Source organism: Schistocerca nitens, chromosome 2 (genome assembly GCF_023898315.1).
Source record: "Schistocerca nitens isolate TAMUIC-IGC-003100 chromosome 2, iqSchNite1.1, whole genome shotgun sequence".
NCBI classification, from domain to species: Eukaryota; Metazoa; Arthropoda; class Insecta; order Orthoptera; family Acrididae; genus Schistocerca; species Schistocerca nitens.
In genome coordinates this window covers 179,948,412-179,966,335 of record NC_064615.1, presented here as the reverse complement: position 1 = coordinate 179,966,335, position 17,924 = coordinate 179,948,412, and the positions used below count along the sequence as shown (strand labels likewise).

Genomic DNA, 17,924 nt, shown 5'->3' with positions numbered 1-17,924 from the left:
GGGCTACCCCTCTTGCTAAGCTAACATTCGGCACCATGTGGTTGCTGCCGGGCCGCGACCCGCTGAGAGGCCCCAACGCGGCCACGCCAACTCCGAACGTAGAATATTTCCAGGGCACCACAACTCGCTCGTTACGTCACACAGCAAACACACTTCCCTGGGGCCCTCCTGATGTTATCTTTACTCTTGTGATTGCAAACCATCCAGTTCAGTGTGCTAGGTTCTGTTACTCAGAAATTCTTCAACTCATTTGAATGTCTGAGAACCTATTCCTTATGCTTGGATTCTCTCTAACAGTCTATGGTGAGGTACTATGTTAAATGCTTTATGGAAATCTAGGCATATGAAATATACCTGTTGGAACTCCATCCATGGTTCACAGGAGGATATCGTGTAGAAAAGGGAAACTGAGTTTCTCATGAGCAGTGCTTTCTCAATCTGTGCTGATTTGTGGACAGAAGCTTTTGTGTTTCAAGGAAATTTATTATATGGAAACTTAGAATATGATAGTGAATTCTACAGCAAACCAACATTAAGGATATTGGTCAGCAGTTTTAGAGGTCCGTTCTTATACTTTCCAGTTGTTTGGGACATTGCACTGGGCGATGTATTCACAATAAATGTGAGATATTTGAGTGATCAGTGCTGAAGAGTATTCTCTGTAAAGTTGAATTGGGATTCCATCCAGACCAGTACTTCTTTGTTTCCAGCTTTTTCCAGTTACATCTCAATACCATGGATGTCCATTTCTGTGTAGTCCATCAGGAGTGTGTGAGAGTCAATCAGTCAATATGATCCTCCTGTGTAAATGACTTTTTTAAACACAAAGTTTAGAACTTCAGCTTTCCCTTTGCTGTCTTCTGTTGCTACACCAGACTGTTCGATGAGCAAATGAATAGAAGCCTTTGACTCACTTAGCGACTTTATGTAGGTCTAGAACCTTCTTGAGTTCTTAGCAATATCTTTCACTAATGTGTAATGGTGGAAGTTGTGTGCTTCCTACTTTGACCTTTTTTAAATGCAGAAATATCTTCTGTGTGTAGCCCTTATGGTAAGAGACCAGTCAGAGTATATACCACTGCTGCCAGCCCAGAGGAGGGCTTTGTCTGCTATTTGCTCCACTGTGCTAATGTGTGGACTGGTGACTCACATGTTAATCCCTGACCTCTGTATCAGTGTCCAGTGGAGATATAAGGCTTAACAAGTAAGACTGCAGCAGACATCTAAGAAATAACACTAGGATTGTAGTGGGTCTGTATGCCGCGGAGTACTCAATGCATCAACCCTTATGTGATGACAACTCACTGTTAGTTAAATAAGAACAAAGACAAAAGACAGAAACTTTAAACAAGGAATTGTCATTTTACCCCTTGCATATGGAGCCGGCTGCTGTGGCCGAACAGTTCTAGGCGCTTCAGTCCGGAACCGCATGACTGCTACGGTCGCAGGTTCAAATCCTGCCTTGGGCATGGATGTTTGTGATGTCCTTAGGTTAGTTAGGTTTAAGTAGTTCTAGGTTCTAGGGGACTGATGACCTCAGATGTTAAGTCCTATAGTGCTCAGAACCATTTGAACCTTGCATATGAAGAAGTTTTACTCAAGTTAAAGAAAGCTGCATTGACCATACCCAGTGACATCCATTTGGAAGTGTTGCAACAGCTTGCACCACAGAATAAACCTTACCTGATGTCCATTGTGAATGATGTATTATGGGCAAGATGGGCACCTATAGCATAGAGGATGCAAAAACTGTAGTCATCAAAAAATGTCCAGATTTGAAGAAAAAGAAAGAAAGAAAGAAAGAAAGAAAACCTGGTTACAAATCATTCATGCAAATTTGTTCTGTTGAATGTACTGCCTATGATTAAGGAACATCTTTTGTGTAACCTACTTCTGGCATATACGGAGCATCATGGACAAACCTAGACTAAGTTTTATTTTGGTCTGAGTCCTTTAATAGCAAATACAACTATTATAATAGTAGATAAAACCTGTGAAAGAACTTGTGCATTGATAATCAATGTCACAGGTCCCTCTGATACTCTCAGGTGGTCTGCAGTTGCGAGAACATCAGATACACTATGTGATCAAAAGTATCTGGAAACCTGGCTGAAAATGACTTAAAAGTTCATGGCGCCCTCCATCAGTAATGCTGGAATTCAATATGGTGTTCACCCACCCTTAGCCTTGATATCATCTTCCACTCTCGCAGGCATGCATTCAGTCAAGTGCCGGAAGGTTTCTTGGGGAATGGCAGCCCATTCTCCTTGGAGTGCTGCACTGAGGTGAGGAACGATATCAGTCGGTGAGGCCTGGCTGGTATGAAGGCGGCGTTCCAAAACATCCCAAAGGTGTTCTATAGGATTCAGGTCAGGACTCTTGTGCAGGCCAGGCCATCGCAGGGATGTTATTGTCGTGCAACCACTCCGCCACAGGCTGTGCATTATGAACAGGTGCTTGATCATGTTGAAAGATGCAGTTGCCATCCCCGAATTGCTCTTCAACAGTGGGAAGCAAGAAGGTGCTTTACAACATCAATGTAGGCCTGGGCTGTGATAGTGCCATGCAAAACAACAAGGGGTGCAAGTTGCCTCCATGAAAAACACAACCACACCGTAACAATACCACCTCTGAATTTTACTGTTGGCACTACACACGTTGGCAGATGACTTTCACCTGGCATTCGTCATACCCACTTCCTGCAATCGGATCACCACATTGTGTACCATGATTTGTCACTCCACACAATGCTTTTTCACTGTTGAATCGTGCAATGTTTATGCTCCTTACATCAGGAGACGTGTCGTTTGGCATTTACTGGCGTGATGTGTGGCTTATGAGCAGCTGCTCAACCATGAAATCCAAGTTTTCTCACCTCCCACCTAACTGGCCATATTACTTACAGTGTATCCTGATGCAGTTTGGAATTCCTGTGTGATGGTCTGTATAGATGTCTGTCTTTTACACATTATGACCCTCTTCAACTGTCGGCAGTCTCTGTCAGTCAACAGATGAGGTCGACCTGTACACTTTTGTGCTGTACGTGTCCCTTCACATTTCCACTTCACTATCACATCAGAAACAGTGAACCTAGGGATGTTTAAAAGTGTGGAAATCTTGTGTACAGATGTGTAACACAAGTGACACCCAATCACCTGACCATGTCCGATGTCCATTAGTTTCACAGAGCACCCCATTCTACTCTCTCACGATGTCTAATGACTACTGAGATCACTGATATGGAGTACCTGGCAGCAGGTGGCAGCACAATGCACCTAATATCAAAAATGTATGCTTTTGGGGTTGTCCCGATACTTTTGATCACATGATGTACTTACTGCTCTGTATCACAGAGTCACAGTGTACTGAAGGCACATGTTGTGAAATATTCTGTAAGAAAGTAAACTTTGATAAGTAGTCACACAAAATGATACCTGTGAAAATCAAGTTATGAGTCTGTTTTCTGTCATTTCTCAATCGGACTTCTCCTAGATCTAATGGAAATTATGTAGTAGTCTGTACTGACAATGTTCTTGCATTAACATTTTTGTGCCTCATGGACTAACCCAAAGTTTCAACTTGTCACTTATTTCCTGCTTGCCTTGTATGTCATCCAGCATACCGTTTCAAATTATCAGAAAATGCTATTTGTATCATGCACTCCACATACAGTAACATGTGTGATCTCGGTAATAATGCCGAAACTATAGTTAAGTCAAACTCTCTGATATTTATTTTATTTTGTCCCAGAGAAACTTCTTCCTGAAACATTGGAGAAATCTTACACGTTGACAATGTTGCCACATACCCAGAAGAACTTTATTGAAAGCAACAAGTTGTCATCCTGTGAGGTGCGTGTTGATAACATTGGAAATGTACTGCTTGCAAAAACAAGGTTTCCATTTTCATGTTCTGCTACAGCACACAAGTGTAAACTGTAACAAAAATGTTACCGCATGCTGTAAAAGATGTTCTTTATATATTCTTGCAGTTTTCACAGGCAGCTCTAGGTCAGTAAAAGATGTTCTCTGCATATTCTTGCAATTTTCACAGGCAGCTCAAAGTCAGTGCTTGAAAAGTCCTCTGATTTGCTTGAGTGCTGGAAGGTGAACAAGCTACGATAGCTACTCATAAAACAATTAACATACTACTGATGCTCAAAATAGAATAAACTTTACTCTCTTTAAGTCTTCCTTACCTTGATTCAGTGTGTCTACATTGTATGTGAACCTTGGCATTGGTTTGCATTGCTCTTGCATTTTTATTCCTCTGTCAAAATTTACTTACTCTTCCTTCATTGCATCTTTCACATAAAAGCTAAATCCAAAATAGATATTGCAGTAGTGCCTTACACCATTTGTAATGAAAACTTGCCTTTTTTGGTCTTTCACATTTAGTAATCACACTTGTTTTCACTTATTCTTTGGTGACTCTCATCTCAGGATTACCTTGATTTGATGTTTGAAACATTAATTAAAACATATGGAGTAGCAATTTGATGGTCACTTACAGGAGGCTATGTGAATTACAAGTAAAAATAAATGAAGGATTATACATCACTTGGTTGTGTATCCCTAATGTGAGCAGTAAATGTGGATCAGTTCTTTATACTGTATATACAATGGTCAATGTACATGTCAAAAAGACTAGCAAGATGTTCCGGCAATCTGTTGGCTCTTACAATGTGTGCTTTAAATAAGCCGCAGATTTTTTGCAGGCTAGGTACATGCGTGAGACAAGTGCAGGAGGGACAGGACTCAAATTTATGCATGACTATCGAAATTTGAATTGCTAAAACCCTGTCCCATATCTTGTTTCTCAAATGCTGCCTAAACGATAGAATCCCCTCAGATGGACTAACTGTAAAGATTCCTGTCTCTGGATCCACCCCTCCTTTCACAGTGACCTACACCTTTTCAGATTCCACCAATCCCTGGCCCTCACAAACCTGGTACTGCAAAAACAGATCTCCATGGCACAGGCATCCCAGAACCACCTCTGCTCCCTCCACAGGATACTACTAACCTGCAATCCATACTCCATATATCTACATGTGCTCTCCAGCACCTGGAAGAACATTCCAAACATTGCCTCCATAAGTTATTTAACCTGCTGACTTCCTACTGCCACCTCGGGTCACCACTATCCAACACCTATGTACCCACAATATTCCTCCTTGTCCCCTCCCTCATAGCAGCTAAACCCTGCCTAGCTGACCTTTCCAACTTGCCACACCCCCAAAATTCCCTACCAAGTCTCCACTAAATCCTCAGCAAAAACATTCCTGTAACACTGTTGTTAACCTATCCACCAAAATCCTCAGCTCTACAGAAGTTTCAGTCCCATCCAAAGGCCTCACATTTAGTCCTACACCCAAATATAACCATGCTGGACTTGTCAAACACCTTCTCTCCTTCTCCCGATCTCTGCAACGGAAGCACCAATCCTGCAACCAAAACCACCCTAATTCCAACATAGAACCCTCCCTCTTCTGGTTCATATCACGATCCAACTATGATCCTCCTCCCCGCCCCCCCCCCCCCCCTTTCCACCAAACCATTCGTTGGTCACCTTCCAGGAATTCCTTACCTCCAACTTAGCCTCACCATCCTTCCCAAGAACCCTCCCTCAGAACACCAGCCTTTCAGTAGAAGAAAGAACAGCTACACACAATCTCAAAACAAGTCCTGACCCAATCATCCTACCTGCAGACAAAGGCTCTGTCATTGTCATGAACTGCAGTGACTACCTGCCAGAAGGCCTCTGCCAATTATCTGACTCCACCTATAAACTCTGCCAAAGTGATCCCATCCCAGAAGTCCAACACAAACTCCAATCCCTGCTTAAAGCCTTAGGCCCTTCCCAGAACATCTCCCCTGAATCCATTTTCCTCCTCACCCTTATGACACTCCGCATTCCCACCTTCTGTATGCTCCCCAAAAACCACAAACCCGACAAGCCAGGCTGCCCCATTGTGGCTGGTTATTGTGCCCCCACTGAAAGAATTTTACCCTCATAGACCAACACCTCCAATCAGTTGTCTGTAATCTAGCCTAACAATTCAAAGACACCAACCATTTCCTTCACTGACTCTCCAACACACACATCCCTTTACCTACTGGATTCCTTGTCACTGTTGATGCCATCTGCCTATACACCAACATCCCTCTTGCCCATGGTCTTAATGTTATTGAACACTTCCTTCCCCAACATCCTTCAGACTCCAAAATCACTACCTCTTTCCTCATACACCTCACTAACTTCATCCTAACCTGCAATTACTTCCCATTTGAAGGGAAGGTATTTAAACAAATTTGTGGCACAGCCATGGGCACCCACATGGAACACTCCTATATCACTGTTTTTGTGGGCCATCCAGAGAAGACCTTCGTAGCCTCTCAAAACACCAAACCCCCAGTCTGGTTCAGGTTTATTGATAATATCTTCATGATCTGGACTCAGGGCTAAGACACCCTGTCTTCGTTCCTTTGCAGCCGCAACACCTTCTCTTCCATCCATTTCACACAGTCCTTCTCAACCCAACTTGCCACTCACCTCTGTTCACATTTATCTCACAAATCACCAACGGTACCTCCATTTTGACAGCTCTCATCCGTTCGACACCAGTAAATCCCTCCTGTACAGCCTGGCCACCTGGAGATTGCATATGTGCAGTTACAAAAACTCCTTTGCTCAATCTACTGAGGGTCTTACCAAGGCCTTCACAGATGGTCACTTTCCCCCAGACCTAGTCTGCAAACAGATCTCCCGTTCCATTTCACCTCACACCCTCAATCTTCCCACCATCTCCAAGAACAAGCCACAAAGGAGTGTGCCATTCATCACCCATTTCCACCCAGACTGGAATAACTGAACCACATCCTTTGCCAAGGCTTTGATGACCTATCATCATGCCCTGAAATGAGGGACATCCTACCCGAGATCCATGCCACCCCTCTCAAAGTGGTGTTCTGTTGCCCAACCAACCTAGTCCATCCCTAAGCCACTACCAATCCCAAACCCTTGCCCCCAAGAATCATATCTCCATGCAAGAGCCAGGTGTAAAATCTGCCCAATCCACCCACCCAGCTCTTCCCGCTCCAGCCCTGTCACAGGTATATCCTACCCCATCAGGGACTGAGCCATCTGTGAAAGCAGCCATTTCATTTACCAGCTCTGCTGTAATCATTGCATGCTTATTATATTGGTATGACTACCAACCAGCTGTCCACCAGGATGAAAGGCCACTGCCAAACTGCGGCCAAGAGCAAAGTAGACCACCCTGTGACACAAATGCAGCTGAATGTAACGCACTTGATATCAGTGACAACTACACTACCAGAGCCATCTGGAGTCTCACCTCCACCACAAGCTTTTCTGAACTTTGCAGATGGGAGTTATCCATACAATACATTTTCCGCTCCCACAATTATCCCGGCCCAAACCTGCAGTAACATACTGTCCCCACACCCTTCACCCAACAGTTTCCACCCTGCTGCCCTATCATGTCCTCCCCATTCTCATCTCCCACCCTGTTTATTTGCAGCCGTGTGCCAACACCTCTGCCTGTCATCCCCTGCTCCTCTCCATTTTTGCTCCTTTTTTCCCCACTTCCCTACCTCAGAACTTTCTGACGCTGCACCTGTTGATATTATAGTCCCTGCATACTTCACCAAGCAGCATTCATCTCTCTCACCACCCATACACAACTATTCCTTCCTCTTCTTCACCCCATCCCGATTGCTGCTTGCATCCCACACGATAGTTGCATTCCAGTCCGAGACACTGGAGTTGGCCGTTGTGTGTGCGTGAGGTGTGCTTGCTTGTGTGTGTGTGAATGGTGTTTGTCTCTCTTTTAATGATGAAGATTGTAGTGGAAATCTTTATGTAATTGTCTTTTAATTGTGCCATCTGCAACTTGTCATGTCTTCTTTATGGAAAGTAGCAATCTGTCTTTTCCTACAGTATTCAAATTTAAATCACTCATGATTTATGAAATGGTGTGATGGATTATTAAAAAATCACAGCTGATTTAATCCACCATTCTTTTCCATCCTGGCTACTACTCCATCACTAACGTCAATTGAAATTAAAATTAAAACTTATTTTTTTTTTGTATTGGTGAAAAATATATATAGGCTTAATTCAGTTTCACATTGTTATGCTCAACATTTATTTTGGATTCAGTGTTATCATGTGTAAGATTTCTTTTTCAAGGCAGTCTTTGACTTCACTGTGTAGCCTTAGTAATGTTCATAATTTAGGAGTAAAGGAGTCCACTCACCAAATAGGGCAGCATCAAGAAATCGACAGGCACACACAAGAGAGAGAGAAAATGTGCTAACTTTCAAAATAAATCCTTCTCGCAGTTGTATCTGGTGGGATGAGTAGGGGGAGCCGAGATGCAGGAGGCAGGATGAGGGGGTGGGGATGGATAGCAAGTGGCTCAGAGGGAGACAGCTGGTTTGCTGGCTAGGAATGTGGAAGGGAGGGGTTGCAGGTATACAGGCTAGACATGCGATGCATGGTGCCAGAGCAGGTGGGGAGCGGAGCGCAATGTAGGAGATAGGTGAGTAGGGAGTAGGTGATGGAACAGTGGAAGGGGAAACTCTTGGGTGGAGTGTGTGGGTACACTGGTTTAACAGAAATTGAGCACAAAAAGGATATGGGAGCACAGGATGTGTTGCAAGAATAACACCCATCTGCATAGTTCAGAAAAACTGGAGGTGGAGGGAAGGATCTGAATGGCTCAGGTTCCTTTCATAACTTAAACAAAAGTGAGAAACTGGAAACAATTGAGGAAAGACAGACAGGAGAGAGAGCACAGAAAATAGAACTACACAGAAAATGGAAAAAAATTTCTATCTAGTACTTCCTATTCATCACATACTTAAATGATCATTAACACTCAGTATTTTCAGGAACTAGGATTGATCATATTTAATTATTGTGCTTCTAAATAAGAAAAATTTTTTTGCTTTATTTGTGACTGAATTACTGGACAGCCATTATACTTTTACTAGATGATGATGATGTTATATTATTATTATTATTATTATTATTATTATTATTAGGTATTCTTCAGGAACTGATAGCGTACCTCTCGAAGGAACAGTTGAAAGATGATTTCCAGAAGAACAATTTGAAAGCACTGCTGCGAAAATTTGCATCTGAGAAAAGGATATCCTTCAGTAACTTCATGAGAGTTCTCCGGCATATTCTTAGTGGCTTAAAGGTACTGTTAGATTTTTATGGTTTTAATATTTGTGATTTTCGAAATGTACACTTCAAAGTATGATCATTTTGAAATGTGAAGTACATTAAGAGTACATTTTGCAAAGAATATAAATTTAAAAGACAAAACAAATATTTTACTTTACACATACTTATGTTTTATACTGTCATTGTAACATGTGTCACATAGCTTACAATTCAAGTATCATTGAAAATTATTCTGTGGACTTGCATGTAGAAAGTGTGAAAAAAACTTTAATATTGTGCTATTGTACATATTGCAATCAATCTTAACTTTTCTTGATAAACCCAGGTGATCTGCATATAAACAGTAGCAATTTATTTCTGGATTTCTCATTTATAACTAGTTGTTTGACTTGTTTGACCACTGTAACTAACAGTTCGTGTGATGGCTACCTTTATAGTTTAGATGATTGTTAGGCTCCTATGGAAACTCGTGCATTTCCGTTGCTCTTCACATTCTACTGCTGAGTAGGAACCAGTGTGTTAAATCACTGTATTTCAAGGAGGTTTCTTTGTGGACAAGTTGCAATTGCAGTTTTGAAGTCATCCAACTTATGTTTCAATTTAAGTGCTGTTTCAGTGGGAATAGACTTTTATTTCCAATCTATAAACAAAATCAATCATTCACCTTACCTTCAAATGACCTGCAAGTGCAATTCGCTTGTATTTTATTCTGTTGTGTTTTATGGGTATCTCAGTGGGAATGGTCATTGTAATGGATTAAATACTTTATTTTAAAAGTAAAATTCTGAGTAATAAAGTGAGAAAGCAAATATGGATATGCAGCTGTGCATTTATCATCTCTATATTGAATCTTGATGACTGTTCAAGAGTGCTCACCTTGGATTTTGCATAATTATTCTCAATTTTAGTAATGTTATGCTAATTTAAATACATTCATAAAATAAAACATTTTCGTAGTATCTATGAAATTACAGATGTGAGTTGTGCTGTTGAATAATTGTGACTGGTATTAAATGCGATATCTAAAAGGTGTCTGTTTTACAATATGTACAAAGAATTGGATAGTGAAAAATACAACTTATGGATCATAATTACCAGGCAATGAATGGTGTGATTATATGTAGAGATTGTGTTATCAGTGAAGTGGTTGGATGGTCCTGCATACTTCCTCAGAGGACAAACTGTCACAGCATTCTATAACTTTGTTTGTGGATTCCACAGTTACACATTGTGGAGTAATGGCATTGTAACTAGTATGTCATTCTATAAGATAAACACATCAGACAAAAATAAGTCACCCCCAGGGGACAAGACAATAACTCTGTGTATCATCACTCTAGCCTTGATAATGACATCAGTTTGGTGAGGAAGAGAATCTTGAAAGTTCCTTCAAATATGCCATATCCAGCTAAAGCCACTCATTGATGATTATATCCTGCAGAACTGGCATGGGCAGCTGTGAATCAATTCCATACAGGGTGTTAAAGGCATAGTTCCTGTTTGTTGCAGGGAGAGTTCGAGGATTCCTCAAAGTGCAACTGTGGGGTTGCTGTGCAAACTATGCAGCATGTGGTTGATGAAAGTTTATTACAAAATTCTTTAACGATCTCAGTGAACTGCATTTAGTGATACTAATATTGGAGGACTGGTTAAGAGACCTGGATATTCAGTATAAAATTTTTGTATGTTTGTTTCTTTGCATTTTGTATTTTTTATATATACTTAAACATTTATATCTGAAGTCTTTAAGTGAAAATATAAAATGATCATTTAAGTCACATGAATAATAATAAACAGGGATGTTGATTGTTACATTTCACTCGCTGTTCCAAACAGTTGCAGATGTTTTCTGTGGGAGTAAGATAAGGTGATTTAGTGGGCGAGTCAGAGTGTTACAGGCTACAAGAGTACTCATCGAACCATGAAGATATGCCATGCAGCCCTATAAACTCAACTGTTGTCACCTTGAAAGATGGGAGCATCCACAGCATACTCATCATAGAATGTTGAAAACAGTGTAACACTTGGTTACCATGAATATGGTTCGTGTTCATGGTAACTTGTGTGAGTGAACCCAGGTCTTTTGTATGAAAAACAGTCCAAAATATCATAAAACCATCTCTGGCCCAAACTACCCCCTCCACAATGCAGGTTGACTGCTTCTTTGGGCCATCAGCACACATGACACCTTGTATCATTTGATAAGGGACAAATTCATAATTCATCACACCACACTATATGCTTCTAGTCGGTTACAGTCAAGTTTCTGTGTTATTTGACCCATTAAAGACATACAGGTTTATGTGCCTCTATGAGCAGTGGCCGTTTGCAACGTAATTGACACCAGATGTACACTGCATGTAGTTCTCTTTGCAATATTTGCTTGTAAACCGGTTGAGATGGACATGCATTCACTGACACCACCAATTTCCATCAAGTTTGAAATTGATTGTCTTTGAGAAGGTGTAACACTTGTCTTTGGTCCCTTTTGGGTATGATCTTTTTATTACATCTCTTCTTATGCCATGTTACATGGATGTGATCAGTATATTATTCTTTGTTGACAAGTTGGACAGTCCACATTGATATTCCAACAAATCAGAGAAGTTAATTCATGGTGTGGTGCAAATACGGTAGCGCCTTTCTGTGGCTCTGTTATGTGTCAGCATCGAACCATCTTACTGCACTGATTCCTTACAACTTACTTACACATACACCCCACTCCATTGCTGTGGAGAGTCGCATGACCATCTGATACCAGCACTACACCATCTGCAGATAGTCCAGTCACTGAAGGAAAAGTGTGTGTCTGCATCTCATATCAATCACCTGTAAGTGGGCTGTTGCCTTTCCTCTTAGTTTAATAGGTTATACATGATTAAAAAATAATGATGTTATATTTCTAACCATAACATCCACTTTGAAAATGTTCATGAACATGTATGGGCAGTGTCTGTTGTTGTTGTTGTGGTCTTCAGTCCAGAGACTGGTTTGATGTAGCTCTCCTTGCTGCTGTATCCTGTGCAAGCCTCTATATCTCCGAATAACTACTGCAACCTATATCATTCTGAATGTGCTAAATGTATTCATCTCTTGGTCTACCTATATGATTTTTACCCTCTACACTTCCCTCCAACACTAAATTAGTGATCCCTTGATTCCTCAGAACGTGTCATACCAAATGATCCCTTCTTCTAGTCAAGTTGTGCCACAAATTCCTCTTCTTTCTAATTCTGTTCAGTACCTGCTCATTAATTATGTGATCTTTCCACCTAATCTTCAGCATTGTTCTGTAGCACCAGTATCTACAGGGACAGTACCTACATATTTCAAATTATGTTCTTATGTAAGCAGCGATGCCGACTTAAAAAAAAAATATGAGTGGGGGGGGGGGGCGAATACTGTGGGGCCTTGCCCCGGTAAAGTTTCTAAATTTTAGATGAAAAATAGTGAGTTTTAAAGTTTTTGTAAGCATCTTCGAGTCATATGATCACAATTAGAACCCTGAAAACTGGACTCTCGATAACTCGATACTCTGGGAAACTCAACAAGCCCGACACATTTTTTTGGCTTTGAAAAAAAGTAACAAAACATAAACATGCATGGTATTTTTGTAAAAAGCTCATTTAGTTTACTGTGTTAATAATTCTTATAGACTATTACAAAGCAGCGAATATATAGCTCTGAAAAGACTGACAATATATTTAAATAAATCTTAGACCGTCATTAAAAGAATAAAACATAAAATATTGCTGTCGCACATTAATAGGACTTTGATTAATAAGTGAAATTGCTAATTTAAGCTTACTTTGAATAAGTCTCAGTGTTCATTAAACAAAAACAATATCTCAAAGTTAATGCTTTAATACAGTTAATAAAGTTAATACAGTATGCCTAATACTTTCAGTCAAAAAGTATGTAAATAGCTGGTTTTAATTGGGTCTTACACCCTAAAAACATAGAAGTATTTGAAAATAAATAATACAGTACTAAACTAGTACTAATATTTCGAAACTGAAAATTTAACATTATGTATGCATTTAATTATCTATTTTATAAAGATTTGTAATATTGCTCTAAATGCCATTATTAGGGCCAGAGTGTCTTTAGAAAGGTGCAAATGTCAACTGTCTGACTGGATTACTGAATATGAAGCCGTTGATGACTGATTGGATATCCAATTCATCCAAAACGTTGCGGTAGGCATGAAGAACAGCCAAGTTGTTCAATTTCTTGTGTCCCATTGTTGATCAGAGATGTGACTTCAGACATCTAAGGGCACTAAATGACCTTTCTGCTGTTGCTGTTGTGGTTGGAACTACTTGGAGAAGCTTAATGCACTTCACTACTTCACATAACATTTCTCCAACTGCAGGCTCTAGTGTAATGCACTTTCTTTCATTACACATGTTTTTAAGACCAGTTATTTTTTATTAGTGATATTGGCTAACATATTCAAGTGTAAGCGCAGTCTCTCAATGTCTAGGTCTTTTTTAAAAACTCAGTTGATTTTTCCAAATTTGTTTCACCTCTGTGCAGTTGAACAAGCACTCTTGTTCAACTGCAATGACCTGTATGAGTCCAGTTGAAGCAAACCGCTCAGTAATGCAACATTGCACCATTTCACAAACTTCAATGTAAATAGCTTTGTAGTATTCCTTTGGGGTTTGGAAAGTGTGTGGTGAGCTGGCTTCGTTGTTTTCATACTTCTTTGGTATACTTTGATTCTGAGGAAGCGAAGGATCAACTTGTGAAGATTTTTCTTTTAAACACAATTCCCAAAAGTATTCAAAACTATCACACCTTCCATTCAATATACAAATCAAGCCCTCATATATTTTTTCCAGATCAGCAACACTTACATGAGGGCTATGAATTTTTTCATTGACATCCTCTACTGGGTTCATTGCATGGCAATAAAGATGTAAAAAGAAATAAGTCTTGAATTGTAACATTGACTCAAGGTTATGTTACGTTATGTTATGTTAACCAGGGACCTAGAAACGACGGAGAGGCGCCGTCCCCACCGCAGCCGTAGTGGTCTGCAACCCCACGACGACTACCGCAGTTCACTTCACCCCTCCACCGCCCCACACCGAACCCAGGGTTATCGTGCGGTTCAGCCCCCGGGGGAACACCCCCACCCCACCCCCCGGGAACTTGTTTGCGCAGCAATCGCTGACATAGTGTAGCTGAGGCGGAATAAGGGGAACCAGCCTGCATTTGCCGAGGCAGATGGAAAACTGCCTAAAAACCATCCACAGACTGGCTGGCTCATCGGACCTTGACACAAATCTGCCGGGCGGATTCGTGCCGGGGACCGACACTCCTTCTTGCCGGAAAGCTGTGCATTAGACCACACGGCCAACCGGGCGGGCTGACTCAAGGTAGACTGCATATTTGTAACGTGCCTCTGTTTTGTCCTCTGCAGAAAATGTTTCAAAAAACTCTAGAAGTTCTTCAAAGTTTTTCAATATTCTCAAGATAGTAGAAGCTCACATAGTCCATCGAGTGGGGCAAAGGGGTCGTAGACCAGCTTGGTCGTTGGCGCTCTCACAGCGTATGCTTCTGAAAAGTGCCATCCTTTTGTTGGATTACCTTATGGTGTGTATTAAGACTTTGTGTCCCCCCCCTCCCCCCTCCTCAGGCCCCATGGAGACAGCGCTTTTGTATGTAAGTGAAAGAAAATTCATGACCAATACCATTTCTTCATAATTGGAGACCGAGCGAGGTGGCGCAGTGGTTAGACACTGGACTCGCATTCGGGAGGACGATGGTTCAATCCCGCGTCCGGCCATCCTGATTTAGGTTTTCCGTGATTTCCCTAAATCACTCCAGGCAAATGCCGGGATAGTTCCTCTTAAAGGGCATGGCCGACTTCCTTCCCCATCCTTCCCTAATCCGATGAGACCGATGACCACGCTGTCTGGTCTCCTTCCCCAAAACCAACCAACCATCATAATTGGAGTAAAAGATATGGAGATCAACAAATGCACAGCAAATATCTGTCAAGTAGGTGTATTCCTATATTCCAGTTCTCTCTTTTCCCCTCCCCCCGCCCTCTCCGCCCCCTCTTCCCAGCCCCCTCTCCTCTTTGTCTCTCCCTCCTTTCCTTTTCCCCAACACTACACGCAACCAATTGCCAGTGCATCAGTACTGCTTTTGTACCTCATGTTTCTACATCTGAAAATGTGTGATAACTGAACTGAAAGAATATCAATAAATATAATCTCCTTTCTTATTGATTTACAAGATGTGATCAATCTGCATAAATGGAAAAGAAATAAAAGAGAAAGGACATGTTTTTAGTATTTATGAAAATTGGCTACACATCCTAATTTCTTCGACTCCCCAGTCTCTGTCCCTCTCCCTCTCCCCCCTTCTTTTCCATCGCCTCCTCTTACACCCCATCCCCCCCTCTCTCTCTGTGTGCATTTGAAGTAAATCGGAAAGAAATGTTTCAGATTTTTGGTAATAATATTTTCCTTTGTCTGTATTTTGTGTGTGTTAAAAATGTACAGATATTAAAGAACTAGGTACCTAAAAACACACTCTTAACGGCTTTGGTGACAAGAGAAGCAGTGCAAAACTGGATTGCAAACTTCACGCTTCTCTTACTACACTTGAAACATTTAGCTGATCCTCTTCTATGGATATGCGTCTGTGTCAGTCTCCACAACTTGTTCTCCAAAGAAATAATGCTGGTTAGAGGAAAAAAATGCTCTCTCTCTCTCTCTCTCTCTCTCTCTCTCTCTCTCTCTCTCTCTCTCTCTCTCTCACTAGAAATAATTTGGTACCCTTATAATTTCAGTTCAGTACAGGTATATTTGCATTTCCACAAGTTTCATAGAAGCATACAAACACTTGCAAGTCAACTACACTGATAACCATCAGATACTATTAACTGTAATTTGAATGTGGTGGGTTTAATAACCAGCAGAAATTCAAAATCAGATCTTGCTTCTAGCGAGTCTAACACCAAGATTAAGTAAGACTCTCCAGACAAATCATGTTTCAATTGTCTATAACAATTACAGTTATTTGACCGCCAAGGAATAATACGAGTTACTCCTTGCATCCTCCATACAGGTTCTATGGCGCGAGTGGCAAACACTTGTCAGCGTCGCTTGTCTGACGCAACTCTTGTCTTCCCAAGATAAACGTCCATCCTGACACACACACACACACACACACACACACACACACACAAACACACACACACACACTTGTCTTTAAAACATTGCGTGTTCAAGGCGGCAGAAGGTCGAGTGGTTCCAGAAATTACGTGGAAATTCTCAAATCGCTGCATCTCTCTCCTCCCCCCCCCCCCCCCTTAGATTGAACATGCGATATTTTATACATAATTATCATGTACATCTACATCTCATAGGATAATACTTCATTTTTCAACAATACGTCTTTTTCTATTAGTAATCGTAAATACTCTTGTTCTTATTGCTTGGTCATTCCTTTTTTCCATTCTACTACAGTTATAAAACGTGAACCTTTCAGTCCATGTTGGAGTTACCTCTTTCAATATCTAACAAACGAGAGGACCAAAATTTTTATTTTCTGCTCTTTTTCCAATCGTAAATTCCAGGTGTCATGGACCCTTGAATATTTCATCCTTTATTCTGATTCTCTGCACTACCTCTTTAGTACGGTGACCTCATTACTTATAGTAATCTGGAGGAACTCTGGGCAAAATTACAGTGTTCCTATTGACACTCAGAAAACACAATAATGCTAGTGAAATATAGAATTTGAACTTACCAGAATAATTGCTACAAAATGTGTGACTTCTGTCACGATACTGTCCTTTTCCCCTCAGATCAGCATCTATACCTTACACATGGATTGAGCCTATGAGTGCCCTTCCTCCTTCCATTTTAGTAGGTATGCCCCTTTAAATTTCTATTCTCCTATGGTACTGGTCAATCCCCTTCTTGGTGCCCCTGTCTGCACAGTATAGGTCAGCCTTTCTTAGGTGTGCCTATCTGCCCTTTGTATCCAATAAATGCTGGGTGCACCCTCCTTATTCTTTATGAGTAGGCCTCTAGGTTCATTACCCGAATGTACATCTTTATGTACACTATAACTAAATATCCTCCGGTAAAATTGCAAAATCTATTTCACACTCGCTTTTTAATACTTCATTTAGTATCCTAGAGTCCTCCTCTACTTTTCAGCTTTTATACTCTTTATATATATACTCTGCCTCTATACACTATTCATACAAAATGTGTTTACTTGTGTTATAAGATTACCACTGTCCTACCAGTCGTCAAAATATTTGTCAGACTGACCTTCCTTAACAATTATCACAAACCCTTTCTCTCTGGCTTATGCTCTCCTTAATTACTCATGTTTCCTACTTAGGTATACTCGATGTAAAATAAGCATAGTTCTTCTATACTTATGCACATAGGCAATGTGGAATGTGTGCATCCTTTCCCAATATACACATTCCTTTCCCCCTACAACGCTTGCCGGTTCTCCCCTTTTGATTTGTAAGAACATTGTTTGTGTAATCATATTTTTTGTGTGTAAGTGTAAGTGTGTTTGTGTAGCCTGATTCTTCAGTCTACTTATATAAAATAAATTGTAGGTTATTGGAAACCACAGAAAATGAGAAGGACTTCTGTAATAGGAGTAGTTGAATATGGAAAGAGGGAAAGATAGATAGGTACTCAAATGAGAAA

General features: G+C 40.8%; 1 protein-coding gene across 8 annotated transcripts in view; it reads left to right on the top strand.

Annotated features, from left to right (window-relative positions):
* LOC126235855 (probable glutamate--tRNA ligase, mitochondrial) overlaps window positions 1–17,924 on the top strand; it is a 353,293-nt gene that overhangs the window by 75,395 nt on the left and 259,974 nt on the right. For 2 of the 8 annotated variants that reach the window (XM_049944730.1, XM_049944727.1), the window contains exon 8: window positions 9,075–9,235. The exons of the other annotated variants lie outside the window; for them this stretch is intronic. In XM_049944730.1, the coding sequence (XP_049800687.1) occupies window positions 9,075–9,235 (161 nt within the window). The remainder of the gene's footprint in view (window positions 1–9,074; window positions 9,236–17,924) is intronic. 8 annotated transcript variants of the gene reach the window in all.